The following is a 17,934-nucleotide window of genomic DNA, read 5'->3' on the forward strand; positions in this document are numbered from 1 at the left end:
ATTGCAAACGGCAGCGGGAGCGGTTCTATAAAGTTAATTTAGACTTACGGTTTACACCGTGCTTTTTTATACCTCGTGTCTTATGAAGATGCTTGTATGCGTCACTCACTCGCTTCTTATTGTTTCGCTGCCTTGTCAATTGTGTAATGAATGTTTTCTTCTGTGCTCTTTGGGGCTCCTCCTTCTTTTCTACGTACTGAGTTCACAGTCAGTTCACGTGATTACGTGGGAGGCGTGATGACGCGACACGCAACTCAGTCTCCTACGGCCATTTTGCTGCCTACCATTACAGTATATGGAGAAAAAAGAGGTTCCAGTTATGACCATTACGCGTATAATTTTGAAATGAAAACTGCCTAACTTTTGTAAGTAAGCTGTAAGGAATGAGCCTGCCAAATTTCAGCCTTCCACCTACACGGGAAGTTGGAGAATTAGTGATGAGTGAGTCAGTGAGTCAGTCAGTCAGTCAGTGAGGGCTTTGCCTTTTATTATTATAGATACTGTGCACTAAGCACCTCCAATCCACAATATTCAATAAATCAATAATCAATAATACACAATTCCTAATCCTCCACTCCCAGCAGCTCCGTTCCACACCCTCCCAACTCGGCTCACTGCTGGGATCTCCCACAGTCCTTTTATAGTCCCTGACCCGGAAGTGCTTCTGTCCCTCAGTCCATGTGATTTCATAGCACTTCCAGGTCAGATGAAGACTGCTTCTTTTCTTCAGTCCGGAAGTACTTCGCTTCTTCCGTCCTCGTGACGAGGTAGTACTTCCGGGCCATATATAAAATACAAATCCCCGTTCCTCCCTGCAGCGTCCCCTGGGGGCTCCCCACGGTATCCAGCAGGGCTGTGAAGTAAAACTCCAATGCCCATGATGCCCTGCAGGAATTCAGGGCCCCTTCATGTTGCAGGGAGGACTCCATTTAGCGGTGATGGGGTATTGGCTGGGATAAACTGCCGGCCATATATCACACCGTGAAGCTCGTTTGTTTAGCTAATAGCTGCGCCGTCCCAATATCTCACCCGGCTCCATCTTAACTACCTCTTTCCACTTTCATTCATTCATTCATTTCTACGTGAATTCAATGGCTTGCTTTTTTTTTACTTTTACGCTCGCAAACATCCGGTTGCTGACCCGCTACGATTTCAAGGAGCAGGAGGAGTGAAGTTCTGCGACTGAGGTTCATATTTGCTGCTGCGCACCCTCAGGAGCCGCTTCATCAAGTGGCGTGCACGACCCTGCAGACATTTCACGCGCGGCTATTGGGCGAGTTAACAATGAACAGATATTCAAGTTGCAGTAGCCGCACGTTGCGGGACATTTAAAACGGTAAGCTGATCTGTAATTGGAGTCACACAGACTGTTTGTTTGAACTCTTTCAGGGCGGATGTCGACTTTTGTCAGCAGGAGAGGTGGAGAGCAGTAAGCAACTGCAAACGGTGACATAACTCGCCGTACATTTTAGTGTGACTCTGTTTGCTAGAAGTAAAGTTAGCTTCGTTAGTTTGACCAAGATTCCTTGTGCTTGCGAGAGTAGTGAAGAGCAAACAACGACAAAAATGGCATCGACATCTGGCGAGGGATCGACACGAACGCACAAAGTAAAATACTCCATGGATGACGTTTTGTATGTTATCGCCAAATCGGACTCCGATTCTGATGCAAGTGATCTGGAGATCGAGATCAAAAACGAAAGTGAGGTACTGGCATCAGCTGATCGATCTCCAGCTAATCGTGGTGCCGAACACGTTTGTGTAGATGAAGACCGCCCGCCACTCATAATGACATGAGGTACAAACCAGATGGTGTTGCACTGTGACAGCTGCTGCCGCCCTCGTCACGCGAAGACAGCCTGCCAGCCATCATGCCACCCGTGAGCGTGAAGTGCTGGCCACAGTGCCCAGCAACTGATACGAGGGCAATCCCAAAAGTAAGGTCTCCAAAGCGGTGGGGACGTACAGAAACTGTTTGTACGGCTGTTGGCCACACTGTTGTGATTGGTGCTTCCTCCACTGCCAAACAAGCATGCACGGCTCAATCTTGGTTTGATAGCCCTTGAAAATGGAGCTCCCGTTGAACGCTACCACCAACTGCGAAGTTCGCACAGTTATTCAATTTTTGAACGCAAAAGGCGTTAAACCGGTTGAAATTCATAGCCAATTGATGGAAGTGTATGGACGGTCGTCAAAAACATTCGCAAGTGGTGTAGAGAGTTTACAGCTGGTCGTACTGAAATTCACGACGAACAAAGGAGCGGGAGACCGTCAATTTCTGACAAGACAGTCGCAAAGGTTGAGGAAAACATGCGTAAAGATCGGTGGATCACTCTGGATGCTCTCTGCATTTTGGTTCCTGAGGTTTCCCGAAAGGATTTTAACGGAAAAGTTGCAATATCGGAAGGTGTGCGCAAGATGGGCACCACGTATGCGGACCGAAGACCACAAACTGCAACGAGTTGATTCTTCCCGTGAATTTCTTCACCACTATGCAAACGAAAAGGACAACTTCTTGGACTTGATTGTCACGGGTGACGAAACCTGGGCGTTCCACTTTACACTGTGGCACCCGGCTGGGGTTCCTACCCGGACTGGATGCCCAGGAGGACCGGAGGAGGGCTTGTGCCTCCTCCAGAACACGAGGGGGCGTCCACCCTGGTTGCTTTGGGGGCCACGGGTACAGAGCATGGAAGCTCAACCCTGTAGGGGCCCGTGGTCACCGCCAGGGGGCGCCCTGATGCCTTCGGAGCCCTGGACCTCAGGAAGTGCTGGGGGGAAGAGTATTGGGGACACCCGGTGGACTTCCAGGTACACCAACAGAGCTTCCGCCACATAGGGGTGTGGCTACAGAAGCCCTTAGGATGCACCTGGAGCCCATCCGGGGTGAATAAAAGGGGCCGTCTCCCTCCAGTCAAGGGCAAGAGTCGGGTGGAAGAGGACGAAGCTTGGTGGAGAGGAGTGGAGGCGGCATTGTGAGTGTGGCCAGGACTTAAGGGGTGATTGGTGCTGAGGCACTGGGTTTGTGCACTTCTGTTGTATATAATAGTTGTTAATAAACGTGTGTGGTGAAGAAACAACATGTCTACCTGTCTGTGTCCGGGCTGTTCCCCACAACACCTGAGACCAAACAACAATCACGTGAGTGGCGGCATCCCTCTTCGTCCAAGCCGCAAAAATTCAAACAAACACAGTCTGCCTGTAAAATTCATGGCAACTGTATTTTGGGACTGGAAGGGGGTGTTGTTGGTCGACTTTAAGCCTGCTGGGACCACCATAAACGCTGACAGGTACTGTGAAACACTGAAAAGACTCAGAAGGGCAATTCAGAACCGGAGAAGAGGAATGTTGCACAAAGGCGTAAGCATTCTCCACGACCACGCTCGTCCACACGTCGCCCGTCAAACCGTCGCTGTCCTGCAAAACTTTGGTTGGAACTTCATCACCCACCCACCCTATAGTCCGGACTTGGCACCAAGTGACTATCACCTGTTCCCTACATTGAAAGAACATTTGTCCGGAAGGCGATTCTGCTCTGACGAAGAGGTGAAAGGTGAAGTTCAACACTTCCTGAAGGACATGGAGGCGAGCTGGTATGACATGGGCATTCTAAAACTACCACAGCGTCTACAAAAATGCATCGACCGAAATGGCGATTATGTAGAAAAATAAATAATTCCTTAACCTTTAAAATGATGTAAATATTATAGAAAATAAACGGTTGTTTGTATTTCTAAAAAAAAAAATAGGAGACCTTACTTTTGGGATTGCCCTCGTATTTTAGGTTGATTTATGTTGCGAGACCCTTGCTTTGGGTGCTTTTCAGAAAACTGTGTTTTTTGGAAAAAAATATTCAATACAATACAATTTATTTTTGTGAAGCCCAAAATCACACAAGAAATGCCACAATGGGCTTTAACAGAAGACAAGGAAAAACCCTAGTAGGGAAAAAAATGGAAGACACCTTAGGAAAGGCAGTTCAAAGAGAGACCCCTTTCCAGGTAGGCTGGGCATGCAGTGGGTGTCACAATTCAGCCCTCAAAGAGTTAACACAGACGGGTTTGAAAATTTCCAGATGCTTTTAGAAATTTCTAAATGTCTATTTGGGCTATCTCGATGAAAATGTAACTTTTCTGCTAAATATCCTTGAAGAATGCAGAATTTCAACAAAATCAGTCCACTGGGAGCTGAGCTATTTCATGTGGACAGACAGACAGACATGGTGCCAACAGTTGTGTCTTTTTGTATTATGTCCAATTGCCAAGAATGAAATGTGACAGATTAACAGGGTTAACGATGTTAAGTTATGGAGGGTGAAATCCATCTTATATTCTTTTGTCTTCTTCTTTTTCTACCCACAGAAAGCACCTTTGCGGAGAGCATGGGCTCAAGTCGTCTGAGTGCTGCCAGGCTAAGTGCCTACCTCCCTCAGAGCAATCACGACTCTGCCAACTACAGCAATAACCAGCTGGAGACGAGCCAAGCAGCACAAGCAAAGTTTGCCACCCTGCAACTCGGCAACTGCCACCCACTCATCCCTTGCTGTACGGGTTCATCGAGCAGAGGGCAGCGAGGCCTTCCTTCTCTTCTTGACACCGATGTGCACTTCCACCTGAGGCACGGCTCGGATGTCACTCTCTCTGCCGACCGGATGACCGCTTGTATCCACTGGTCGGACAGCAGCCGGACTTTAGTGTTCACCGACAGACCCGTGCGTGTCGGAGAGACGTTGTTTGTGGAAGTGGGCCATCAAGGCCTTCCCTATTTTGGGGCACTGCTGTTTGGCATGACCTCCTGTGACCCCGGAACCCTGCGGACAAGTGAACTGCCAGCAGATCCCGAGCTCCTACTGGACCGAAAGGAGTACTGGGTGGTATACAGGGGCTTTCCTGTGCCAACCCCCGGGGATGTACTCAGCTTGACTGTGCTACCCAGTGGAGAGGTGCACCACAGCGTGAATGGGGTGGCCCGAGGAAGACTTCTGTGTGTGGACACCTCTCAGGTCCTGTGGGTCTTCTTCAGTCTTCACGGTGCCGTCAATCGTCTCAGGATTCTCGGTACGTCTCCATTGTTGTTTCTGCACCTGCAGTCTGTCCAAGAAAGAAGTGGGCTTTAAGATTTGTTAGACATACAGTCAAAGTAAAAAGTTTGTGAACCCTTTGGAATGATCTGGTTTACTTCATGAATTGGCCATAAAAAGTGATCTGATCTTCATCAAGTCACAGGTCCTGATATACACAATGAGCTTAAGCCAATGACACACAAACAATTCTACTCTTTCATGTCTTTATTTTACAAACGCATTCAACGTTCACAGTGGTAGTGGAAAAAGTAAGTGAACCTTGGGATTTAATAACTGGTTGACCCTCCTTTGGCAGGCGCTTCCTGTAACTGCAGATCAGACCTACACATCGTGCGGAGGAAATTTTCGCCCATTCTTCCCTGCAGAACTGCCTTAACTCTTCCATATTCTTTCAGTTGTCTTCTGTGTATGTCTGTCTTCAAGTCAGGATTGAGATCTGGGCTCTGACTGGGCCACTCCAAAAGGCCGAGTTTGTTCTTCTGAAGCCACTGTGCTGTGGATTTTCTGCGATGTTTGGGGTCATTGCATCACCCAGCCTCTTCTGAGCTTAAGTTGATGGACAGACACCCTCACCTTATCCTGGTAAATTTGTTGATAAATTCATTTTCCCCTCGATGATGGCAAGCTGTCCAGGCCCTGATGCAGCAAAGCAGGCACAAATCGTGATGTTCCCTCCACCATACTTTACTGTAGGGATGATGTTTTGATGTTGATATGCAGTGCTCTTTTTACACCAAATGAAGTTCTGCTTGTTCCTCCTAAATAGTTCAATTTTGGTTTCATCACTCCACAAAACATTTTCCCAGTACCGTTGTGGAGTGTCCAAGTGCTCGTTCAGCAATGTTCTTGTTTGATAGCAATGGCTTCTTTCTTGGTGTCCTGCCATGGACTCCTTTCTTCTTCAATGTTTTATGTATAGTTGACTCATGAACAGAGATGTTAGCCAGTTCTGATGACTTCTACAAGTCCTTTGCTGTCACTCTAGGGTTGTTCTTTACCTCATTGCTAACTTTGCGTTGTGCACTTGGGGTCATATTGGCAGGGCACCCACTTCTAGGCAGAGTAGCCACAATACCAAACTGTCTCCATTTATAGACAACTTGCCTAACAGTAGACTAATGAAGATCTCAGATCTTTGAGATGACTTTGTAACCCTTTCCAGCCTTATGTAGATGAACAATCCTCAATCGTAGCTCTTCAGACAGCTCTTTTGTGCGAGGCGTGATTCCCATCTGGATATGCTTCTTGTCAAAAACTCAAACTCAAACTTTATAGTGTTTGTGATCAATCAAAGTCATTCTATGCCACCACACCTCTGAACTCGTTTCATTAAATGGACTCCAGGTGTGCGAAATTTGGACTGCACTGAGCTTTTTAAAAAGTCATTAGCTTAGGGTTCACTTACTTTTTCCAACCTTCAGTTTCACAGTTTGAATGATTTATTGAATATGGTCAAATATTCTCTGAAAATCTGTGTATCTTTAGTTATAGGAGACTGTGTTTGTTCATTATTGTGACGGACATGAAGATGCGACCATGTTTTATATAATAGAGAGAATTCCTAGGGGTTCACATACTTTTTACTTTGACTGTATGACATCTTCAAGCGATTGTTTCTCATTGAATAACCTCGATCCTGGTGTTGGTGGTCTAATTTGAGAGTAGACTTGTTGTGACTCTCAAGTCAAAAAAGTGGGTAAGGCTGCATAATCACATAAGGTCTGCCAATTTACTTAGAGTTTCTTGAACCTTCTTTAACCTTGTGGGTCGGTGATTCATCGATGTATTCAATTGGGACGGGTCACGTGCGGTTTGAGAAGTGTCTCACGATAGTCGTCGCAGCAGTTGACTCAATCGACACTACTTGGCTGTGACTGTCGGTGACGATTCTTCAAGGACCCAGACTATGAATGTCATGGCGATACTCCCGCACCGATCTGACAGCAGTCATGGACTGGGTCTCGAAGATGCTAAGAAGGGCAAGACTCGGTCGGGAGACAAAAATGTTTAAGAAATAGTAAAGTGTTGGCAAACTTGAATGCTAAGGTTTGACATTTTAGCGGATCCTGGATAAAGGGGGATCTGGTGAAGGACCTGAATGGCCGCTGAGAAAGAAAAAACGTTAACTGAAATGTAAGCTATAATAAGAATGTGCTGTGCATTAACCGACAGTATAACATTAATCATTTTATAAGCTAAGAAAAGATTCTTAAATTGTAACTGCCACATAGCTGTTGAAGTGTTGTAACCCTGATGGTGCAGAAGAATAGGGAAGTACATATTTTGCAAAGTGCTGTCGCTGTAACACTAGTCATAGCTGAATTGCGTAGCCTAAGTTGAATAGGGAACCTGGAATTTTGGATATGCAGACAGTTCCTCTTATCTAAAGACTACCGTGTACTTCTCCTGTATTGATCTAAATGAACTGCCATATTTCCTCTTTTTATTTAAGAATAAAGACTGGTTATAAAAAGAGAAAAACTTCCTGCTTTGAGCGGGTTGTCTGATCTGACCTGTCAGTAGCAACTTGAGCTGGCAGGTTGGCAGCCTCTCTTCTCACCAAGAATAAAGAAATTGCTTTTTATTTTAAATTGGTGTTTTTGCCTTCTGTTGTTCTCGACTTCAGCGTCCACACTGCATATCCTGCCATTACCACTGTAAGAGCCATTTTCTAGTTATTTAGGTTATGTCAAGTAGACAGAAGTGTTTTCGCTAGGTCGTGTTAAACGTTTGCCTATAAAATAAGAGCATAGTCTGAGAGAGAGGTTCTTACAGACCCCCAAGCTGAATTGAATTGGTGTATTTGAACGATTTCTTGTTTCTCTGGCTACAGATTAGGCTCAGTTAGTGACCTGCCTTGCCGTAAGTAAGGCATGGAGGGCACACAGTTTTAAACTGCGCTTTATGTGCCCAATACAGTAAAACCCTGCAGCACAAATTTAATTTGTCATGGAAAGCTGGTTGTGGACTGAGTTGATCGCGGACCAGGGCAATTTATCCCATAAGAAATAATGGAAATAGAATTAATCCGTTCCAAGACTCCCATACCTAACCTATTTCATACCCATATTTGAGTTTTTTCTGCATAATAAAATACAGTATTGTTTAAGACTCCCATATCTAACCTATTTAATTCCCACAATTGAGATTTCTGCATATTAAAATATTGTTTTATGGAAAAACGCATGAATAAAGAATAAATTGTACACTGTTAAGAGATTGACATAAGAATAAGCATAGCAAAGCCTACATCATTGAAATTAAAAAAGAAAGTTTACTGTAGCAGGACATTCCTTATCAGCACTCCCTGAAGGATAATCATTTGCAATATCAGCATGTGTTGCCCTAGCAGGGCCGTCTTAACGCTTTGGGCATGCTGGGCAGTTGCCCGGGGGCCCCATGCTAATCTACGTAAGTTGTGACTTGCTGTGTGGTTGTGTAGGTAGGGGTCCCAGTGCACTGCTTTGCCCCGGGGGCCTACAATGCCATTAAGACGGCCCTGTGCCCTATAAATAATACCCTCTGATTGGATAACTAAAAGACAGTGTGCCGGTGATAGCCTAAGTAACGATAATCTTTCATCAACGTCTGGAGTTTTTTTTTTGTTTTTTCTGTCCCCCCCTGGCCATCGGACCTTACTCTTTTTCTATGTTAACTAATGTTGTCTTATTTTAATTTCTTATTTTGTCTTTTCTTTTTCTTCATTATGTAAAGCACTTTGAGCTATTTTTTGTATGAAAATGTGCTATATAAATAAATTTTGGTGGTAGTGGTGGTCTGTTTTTAGGGAGTACACGTGTCACACTCTTAGAAACTTCACCTTTTTTAATCTCCTCTTTAGTTTGTCAAAATCGTAGATATAGTAGATTTACTCATGCCATGCAAAGCTGCAAGATCAGTCACCCTTATGCCGCTCTTGTCTTTCTCGATCATTTCTTTCTTCGTTTTTATCGTTAGTGATCGTTGTACCTTCTTTAGTTTTGTGCTTACCTCTCTAACTTTCTGTGCACCCATTATTATTATTTAGTAAAAAGCACAAATAATCACTAAATAACAGTAATATCACGGGCACAGTAAGGAACGTTGTTTACAAAGCACCAGGTAACACCACACTTAACGTTTAAAGGCTTCGTTTACGACGCAAAAGGCGTCCATGTGATTGGAACGTGTTTACTTCTTTGGTCGAGCTTCGGGATTTTGGTCTTGTTTTGATGCATTTTTGGGCACGAAAAAACAGTCATGCCGCGGGTTATATGTGCATAGGTACGTTTGTGCTGCGGGGTTTTACTGTATCATGAAAGTTGACGTACTCTATTGAACATGCAGTGGCGTACGTTTGGAGCGTACTGAAGGCAAAGAAAAGCGTCTTTAAGTATAGAAACAGCTGAAGTTTGACAAGAAAAGCTAAGTTTAGAGAAGAGACATTTTGTAACAACCTTTTTTCTTTATTCTTGTGTGAACTGTTTGCTTTGAATTTTCACTAATTTTCACTTTTAAGATGAACTTTTGGACTGAGAGGTTTCTTTCGGCACGCGTTTGACCCGTGCTTGATCCTGCCTTACCTACCAGCAGCTACAGCCACTGTGGAATTTCCACTTGTCTCCGACTCTGTCGCTCTGCTTAAAATGTCTCTAATTTGTTTTTTTTGGTTTGTAGGAACGGCACCTTGCAGTCCGCCCAGTGGGTCCCCCACTGCCTCACCAGGAGGGCTTCTGGATGACAGCGATTCCGATTTGGCGTTCAGCGTCAACCGCTCATCGTCCGCCTCGGAGTCGTCTCTTGGTAAGTGAAAACCGTTCAGAAACACGATTAGGCATTTGTGACTCGGACATTTAAGGGTACTTTCCGTATCTTTTCAAGTCGAAGAGATTTCTTCACAATCATGGTATATGTTACATAATTTGCCACATGAAATTGCGTTCGAAACTGAAGCACATTTTATACATTTTAAAAGATAACTAGCCTGCTCGTGTGTATGTTAATGGAGGTAATGGGCACCGGGGTCTCATTGTAAGAAAAAAAACCCTAAAAATTACCGAATACGTCCAATTTGAAGATTTAATAAAAATGAGCCTTCTGCGTTTCTGAGGCATGCTTGTGACGATAAAAGTAAACTGGAAATGAAACATTTTATCACAGATTTTTGGTCCTACAAGGTAAGGATACGTCTCTTGTTCAGGTCTCTGGCGGGGTTTGTTTCCTGCCTTGGGCCGTGTGCTGGCTGGGATTGGCTCCAGCAGACCCCGTGACCCTGTATTAGGATATAGCAGGTTGGATAATGGATGGATGGATTAATAAAATTGATACTAAAGTTACTCCTATACAGTTAATGGCAATCGAAAACAAGTGTGTTTTAAGTCTTGATTTAAAAATTTGAGTTGATGGTGCTGACCTAATTTCAATTGGCAGAGCGTTCCAAAACTTTAGTGCTAGAACTACAAAGGCACAATCGCCCCTTGTCTTCATCTTAGACTTTGACACGACCAACGATTTCTGTTGAGAGGAATGTAAAGAGCGTACTGGTGTATAACGAACCAGCAACCCGGCCGGATAGTGACTTAGAAACCAAAAGTAAAATTTTAAAATGAATCCTAAATTCAACTGGGAGCCAATGAAGTGAGGCCAGAATTGGAGTAATGGACACAACTTTCTGAGACCCGGTAAGAAAACAAGCAGCAGCAGCATTCTGAACCATCTGTAGCCGAGAAAGATGAAATTTACTGATTCCAGAATAAATTACAATAATCGAGGCGCGATATGATAAAAGCATGGCATACCTTCTTCAGATCAGAGTGCCCCAGAAACGGTTTGACTCTAGCAAGCAGTCTAAGCTGAAAAAAGCAGCTCTTGACAATGGGCGAAATCTGTTTATTAAAATAAAGATCGGAATAAAGGATAACCCCAAGATTTTTGACGTGGGGTTTGCAAAACCCAGCTAATGAGCCGAGCTGATCCCTGACAGCCCCATCAGAAGCCATTAGTCCAAATACAATAACCTCAGACTTAATCTGATTGAGATTCAAAAAATTTACGGCCATCCAATGTTTGACCTCATCTTAACATTCATGTAGTGACTTTAAGGACTCCTTAGTCATAGGCAAATAAACCTGGGTATCGTCAGCGTAGAAATGAAATGAAATACCATATTTGCGAAATATGGACCCAAGGGGTAGCAAATACAAAGAAAATAACCAAAGACCCAGAGTAGAGCCCTGTGGAACACCATATTTCAAATGAGCAGTAGAGGAAAGTACCAGTGTATGCTCCCCAACCTGACCTGACCTGACCTGACACATTTCAACGCAAAGCTGGTGTTTTCAGAAGTTTACAGTTCTAGAGAGCGTTTTGAAATGTCTTCAATTTGGGGATATAAAAATGCCGGGGTAGTAAGGTGAAAAATGTTTGCGTTTTTAAGCAAAAACATACTAGTGTGGACAGAGCCAAAGAATTAAGGTCAAGGTGACATCTTTTAAACTCTGATATCGATGTCCTCTGAGCAACCAGCTTTGACGTTAGTCTCTCTCAGTTCTGTTTCATTCCTGTAAATCAGTGGAAACTCATCTTTGTTTGTTGTTTGTGCTTTTGTTGCAGTGACGGCGCCGAGTTCGCCCCTCAGCCCTCCCCTCACCCCGGTGTTCTCCCCTCCAGAGGTGCCCCCTAGCAGCAAGAATGGAGAATGCACCATCTGCTTCGACAAAGAGGTGGACACGGTCATCTACACGTGCGGACACATGTGCCTTTGCAATGACTGCGGTCTGAAGCTGAAAAAGCAGAGCAACGCGTGCTGCCCAATCTGTCGGAGAGCAATGAAAGACGTTATCAAAATTTACAGACCCTGATGGATGACGACTCGTGAGACTGTCGTTGAGTCCGAAGTAACCGCCGTCCTTTCACATTTCATCTCTTTGAATCTCTCGTCATTGTTTGCTTGCTTTTTTTCTGTTTGCTGGTGACGCGGGTGAAGTCGCAGGACTGCCGTGATCAAGTTGCAGTGCGGCCATTGGACAGACGCGGTGCCACGCGTCCTTCGTTAGCCTCCCCTGCTGTCGGGTGAGGATCCTAGTGCCTTCAAACAGCGCCCTACAAGGAGAGCCTCTTTCACTCAAGTTCAGTGTACGCAGTTTGTGTGTCAAACGTTTAGCCACTGACCCTACAAAGTGCTGGAGCAACACACACGCGTTCTCATTCTCTGTTGTTATTGCTTCAGTCCTTTCACATTCCAGTTTCTTTGAAGGCTTTGAACATAATGCCCTCACCCCATAGTATCCGCTTTGGTCGGGTCCTGATCTGCCTGTACAACAGAAATGGCCAGACAGGACTGTTCAGAAGCATCTGCTTAATTCCTGAAGTTGGGGAAATCAGGAACTTCTCAAACTTCTGGGTACAGACTCATTCATTTTTGAGATCAAAAAACGCCAAGCTCAACACTCACCTTGTAACGTCGTGGCTACCCGTGGGATGTCACACCTGACGCTCAGGTTTATAAAACTAATAATCAGTGAGAACCTGAAACTATAAATCTCTGAATAACACCTGCCACCTTTTACCCATAAGTAGTGACAAGCGAACAGCCAAATTTGTTTCATATACAGTTTCATGAAATGTGCGCTAAAATTTGTTTTGCCCAAACTTTTGTAATTACGACTGATAAACCGTTTTTTTGGGGGGTGAAAAGCATGGAATGTTACTCAGTAAGGCCGTGTTAGCGGAGCACACCAGCAAAACCAATCATGTTTGATGGTTTCTCATTCACATCACAAAGGCAAAGTGCAGTGCGTTTGTTAACAAATTGCATATTTTCCACTGAAAGACGCACATCATTGACTACACGGGAAACCCGGCACTGGCCGTTGCCTATCAACTGCCCTTTCCTGTTTTTTTGATTCCTGCAGATGAGGATGAGGATGTGCACTCTTCAAGTGCCGAGGAGGAATTCGCAGAGAATCCCTTCGGTCTCTGAGGCAATCTTTAGGATTCTGATCACCAAGGCTGTTATCATTATTGGCAAAGCGGGTATCATACTACCAGGACAAGCACAACACACAGCTTAACAAAATGGCTACACGTGAAAGCGAATTACTCAGGTGATTTTTTTTTTTTTTTTTTTGGTCTCTACCGAGCTTTACTTCACCACTAAATGACAGGCAAACAAATGCGGAATTAGTGCATGAAAATTCTCTCTGAGAGGAACTGAAAAAACGAATGGCATTCATTTTTCTGGTTGCCACGCACCATAGGCTAACCAAAGTTATTTGTGAAGTGGAACTCTTACGTTTCGCTGCAAATTCAATTTTGCACAAAAATGCCAGCTCATCACTTACCCATGAGCTTACCACACACAAGCAGGGGGACGTAAAATGGAACAATTATATTAATTCTTATTACTGACTAGCTGTGTAAGCCCGGGGTCCTAGAAACTATGAAATGTTGAGGTATTGAAATGTAGAGATATTGCTTGTGCATTAGCTTGCTAAGCACGTGTCTCTTTCTTCTGAGGTTTCGTTTCACCGATGTGCTCACCTCGCTTGTGTTATTAGCGGCAAAGCAAGTTTCTGTTTCCTCAGAGGTGGAGCCCTCACCCCGACTCCACCTCTCACTTCCAGGCCAGACAGACACACACACTTCCACGTGTAGACATTTACATATAAGATTATTTAGCCTTTATCCAAAGTCACTTACAACATAGGAGACACAATTAGTTCCATTTCTTTTGTTTTTTTTTCCCCAATTGGAGCACCGGCTGGTGACTCACTCAGGTTCTCACAGGTGTCAGTAGTGGGATTTCAACCCACAACCTCAGGTTTTGAAATCCAAAGCCTTAACCAGCATGTCACACATGAAACCCTGACACACGAGAGGAGGCCATCCAGTCCGTTTGTCACTTGTTTGGTTAGCTCAGGGGTCCTCAATCACGGTCCTGGAGGGCCACAGTGGCTGCAGGTTTTTGTTCCAACCCAGTTGCTTAATAAGAAGCACTTATTGCTCCAGTAACATTTCTGCTTCACTTTAGTTGTCTCGCTCGTTAAGATTTTGAACCCTTAGTCTTAAACAGCTGTATTCTTGGGTATTAATTGCTCCTAATTAGCAATAACATGCAAATGGCAGAAGAAACCAGCAGTTCTCCATTTAGCTTGTTACCATTTACATCTGTGTGTATTTAGCAGGCACTATTGGGTTTAATTAAATGCTTGGAAGGAAAGTGAAGAGAAACAAGTGAAGGGCTGAGAATTACTCCTCCATTTTAGCCTTCAAATCATTTGGATGATATCCTTAGAAAGGGGAATGAAAATCTAGGGGTAAAGCACCAACAAGCCATGAGATTAAATTATTGGTAAGAATTGCTTTCTAATTAAGCAACCGGGTTAGAACAAAAACCTGCAGCAACTGCGGCCCTCCAGGACTGTGATTGAGGACCCCATGGTTAGCTAATAGCTAAGCTGCCCAAATATCTCCTCGAGATTCTCAAGTCACCGTTTCTGTGTCATCTCCGTGACTCGGTTTGTTGCAGGGTCCTCGTGGCTCTTTGTGTAAAGAAGTGCTTCAATATGTACACCCCCACCTGCCCAAACCCCCGCCTTAGCCTCCTCTTGGTGTCCAAAAGCACACAGTCCACTTTTTAACTAGTGGTAGGGTGTTGTACCGCGTTAGTCGTTGTGGATGCAATGAGAAGTCAAGCAAAATTACAATATGCAAGCTTCCAAGGCAACTCGGGACCCCTTTTCAAGAAGAGTTGCCTCAAAAGCCTGCATATTGTAATCTTTTTAGTTAGCCAATCAAAGGGGTCATTTTGCTTGATTTCTATTTATGTAGAAAAGTCCTGTTTAATCAAAACTGATTGATGCCTTTGAACGTTTTGTAAGCCTCGATTAGGTCCATCCTCAGTTTGGCTCTTTGAGTCTCTCAGGGGAGGACAGGCCCTACCGTCCTAGGATGCATTTAGCGGCTTTTCTCTGCACAAATTACACAAACAATGAGCGACATACATACAGCTATAACAGCGATGAAGATGCAGGAACAGCACACACAAACAAAGAGTCTTTCTTTCAGGAGAAGTAATAACGGAATAACACCAAGGGCGGCTCGTCCAGCTGTCCTTGTGAATGCCACACTAAGTAACAGCCGTGGAGTTCCAGGCAGACAGAAAACACACAACTCACCAGTTTGCATGGGTGTGTAAAAAAGTGAAGGGGTCCGAATACTTTATATGTAATGTGTGTCTATACATGTATACTGTATGTATGTACAGTATATATATTTTCATTCAGGGGCAACTGGGCGACAGACAACTCGGCGAAAAGACAACTTGGTGACTGACATTCTTTACCAGTCAGGTAATAGTTAAGTTAAAAGAGATTTTTTTAACGATATTTAAATGACAACATAGAGCACCGGAAAATCCACCGAATCACCTGCTTTATGAGAGTCCCGATACGTTGAGAGTAAAGATCTTCCTTAAGCCGCACTCGCAGGTCACCTTTTGTATTCTAGATAATGGTATCACACGATTACAATCAATACAATTTATATAAAGGATTAGCAATTTTGGTTGCAGAAGATCATGTAAGACAGAGTTTGTTCTATCTGCAGAATAAAGTTCATTCGTCAATTATATAAATTTATTTTCAACATTTTAAATCACATTGTCATTTAAATATAATTTAAAAATCTCTTTGAACCTAACTATTACCTAACTGGTAAAGGATTTCGCCAAGGTGTTTCATCGCCGAATTGTCTTTCACCGACTTTTCTTTTTGCCGGGTTGTCTTTCGCCGAGTTGACTGTCGCCCAGTTGCCACCGAACCATATGTTTTCTTCTTCTTCTTTCGGCTGCTCCCGTTAGGGATCGCCACAGCGGGTCATCATCTTCCATATCTTTACAGTATATATATTTTCATTCAGGGGCAACTGGGCAACAGACAACTCGGCGAAAAAACAATTCGGCAAAAAGACAACTCGGCGACATCCTTTACCAGTTAGGTAATAGTTAACTTCAAAGAGATTTTTTAATGATATTTAAATGACAACGTAGGGCGCCTGAAAATCCACCGAATCACCTGCTTTATAAGAGTCCCGATACGTTGAGAGTAAAGATCTTCCTTAAGCCGCACTCGCAGGTCACCTTTTGTATTCTAAATAACATTATCATATGATTACAATCAATACAATTTATATAAAGGATTAGCAATTCTGGTTGCAGAAGATAATGTAACATAGAGTTTGTTCCATCTGCAGAATAAAGTTAGCTCGTCAATTATATAAATTTATTTTCAACATTTTAAATCACATTGTCATCTTATATATAATTTGCCAGCCTCTTCACTCACTCACTCACTCACGTCCATCCGAAGCCGAATGTGCAGTCGCCTTCTGCGCAGCTGCCCGAAAAACCTTACGAGACCGACATCGCGGCAGGCGACGGATTTACGGCCGCGAAAATTCAAAGAGAAAGGCGACTTCGATTAAAGCTCTAGAGGCCTGATTATGCATTCTGATTCAGTTACGCATTCATTCAATACACCAATATCAGGTTTGTGGTGCTTATACTTATTACTATTCCACTCGTGCCCGTTTCATCTTACGTTGTCAAAACGGGCTCTTTGTCTAGTTTAAATATAATTAAAAAATCTCTTTGAACCTAACTGTTAGATAGATAGATAGAAAGGCACAATATAACAGATAGATAGATAGATAGATAGATAGATAGATAGATAGATAGATAGATAGATAGATAGATAGATAGATAGATAGATAGATAGAGTCTATCTATCTATCTATCTATCTATCTATCTATCTATCTATCTATCTATCTATCTATCTATCTATCTATCTATCTATCTATTATATTGTGCCTTTCTATCTATCTATCTATCTATCTATCTATCTATCTATCTATCTATCTATCTATTACCTAACTGGTAAAGGATGTCGCCAAGTTGCTTCTTCGCCGAGTTGTCTTTTGCCAAGTTGACTGTTGCCCAGTTGCCACCAAACCACATATTTTCTTTTTCTTCTTTCGCCTGCTCCCGTTAGGGGTTGCCACAGCGGATCATCTTCTATCATATCTTTACAGTATATATATTTTGAACAAAGAAAAAGATTTGGGGTTCCTGGGGCTACCCTGTTTAATGTCCTAGTGGGAAAAAAAAATAAAGATAAAGAAAACCGGGTTTGAGATGATGAACCGTTACTATCTGCAGCCCCTCAAACTGTTTAAAGGTGCTCTCGTCCTGTGTCTTCTAGTGAAGCGGGTCCCAAAATGATCAGCGACTCCGTGTGTGGCCGGAGTGAATGAGGAAAGGGCGGAGCTAATGTGGGCGGAAGCAGATGCAATGTCGTTAGTCGTCCATTCTAGTAGTGGTGGGCTGACATGTGAACAACATTACATGTAAGTTTAGGTTCAGACACGACTGTGAGACCCTTCTTACACGTATCTGCTTGACGATATATAATATGGGTGTGTGTGTGTGTGTGCAGTATATTTTATATACAGTATATATGTACATCAGGTGTTTTTGTTGTTTCAGGCTGATTTTAAAGGAATTCTACCCAAAAATATTTTTTATATGTTAATTACCCCAAGTGGTATTAGTGATGGGCAAGAAAAACGTTTAATCTCAAATTTTTGTGCAGACAAGTTTCTGATCAAATGGCTGCCTACGGTGACCATTGCTGGACAACAGCGACAAGTCTATGAAAAGAAATCTGCTGTTACTCGTGTCATGTACTCCACATATGAACTCATCCAGTTGTGTGCTCACAACATCCCAAACGCGTGTATTCTTACTAAAATGTTGCTAAATAAACCACTTCCGTGAACGAAGGTGGAGCACTTGAGTTGCAGAGCTGCGTCT

The 17,934-nt window shown here is 43.5% G+C and overlaps 1 protein-coding gene across 3 annotated transcripts in view; it reads left to right on the top strand.

The window, feature by feature from the left end:
• neurl1b (neuralized E3 ubiquitin protein ligase 1B) overlaps positions 1–12,168 on the top strand; it is a 380,729-nt gene extending 368,561 nt beyond the window's left edge. For all 3 annotated transcript variants that reach the window (XM_051934216.1, XM_051934215.1, XM_028813134.2), the window contains 3 exons: positions 4,362–5,057; positions 9,740–9,865; positions 11,675–12,168. In XM_051934216.1, coding sequence (XP_051790176.1) covers positions 4,362–5,057; positions 9,740–9,865; positions 11,675–11,922 — 1,070 coding nt within the window. In that variant the 3' untranslated portion in view covers positions 11,923–12,168. The remainder of the gene's footprint in view (positions 1–4,361; positions 5,058–9,739; positions 9,866–11,674) is intronic.
• The last annotated feature ends 5,766 nt before the right edge of the window (positions 12,169–17,934 follow it).

The sequence above is a fragment of the Erpetoichthys calabaricus genome, chromosome 11 (genome assembly GCF_900747795.2).
Source record: "Erpetoichthys calabaricus chromosome 11, fErpCal1.3, whole genome shotgun sequence".
Lineage (NCBI taxonomy): Eukaryota > Metazoa > Chordata > Cladistia > Polypteriformes > Polypteridae > Erpetoichthys > Erpetoichthys calabaricus.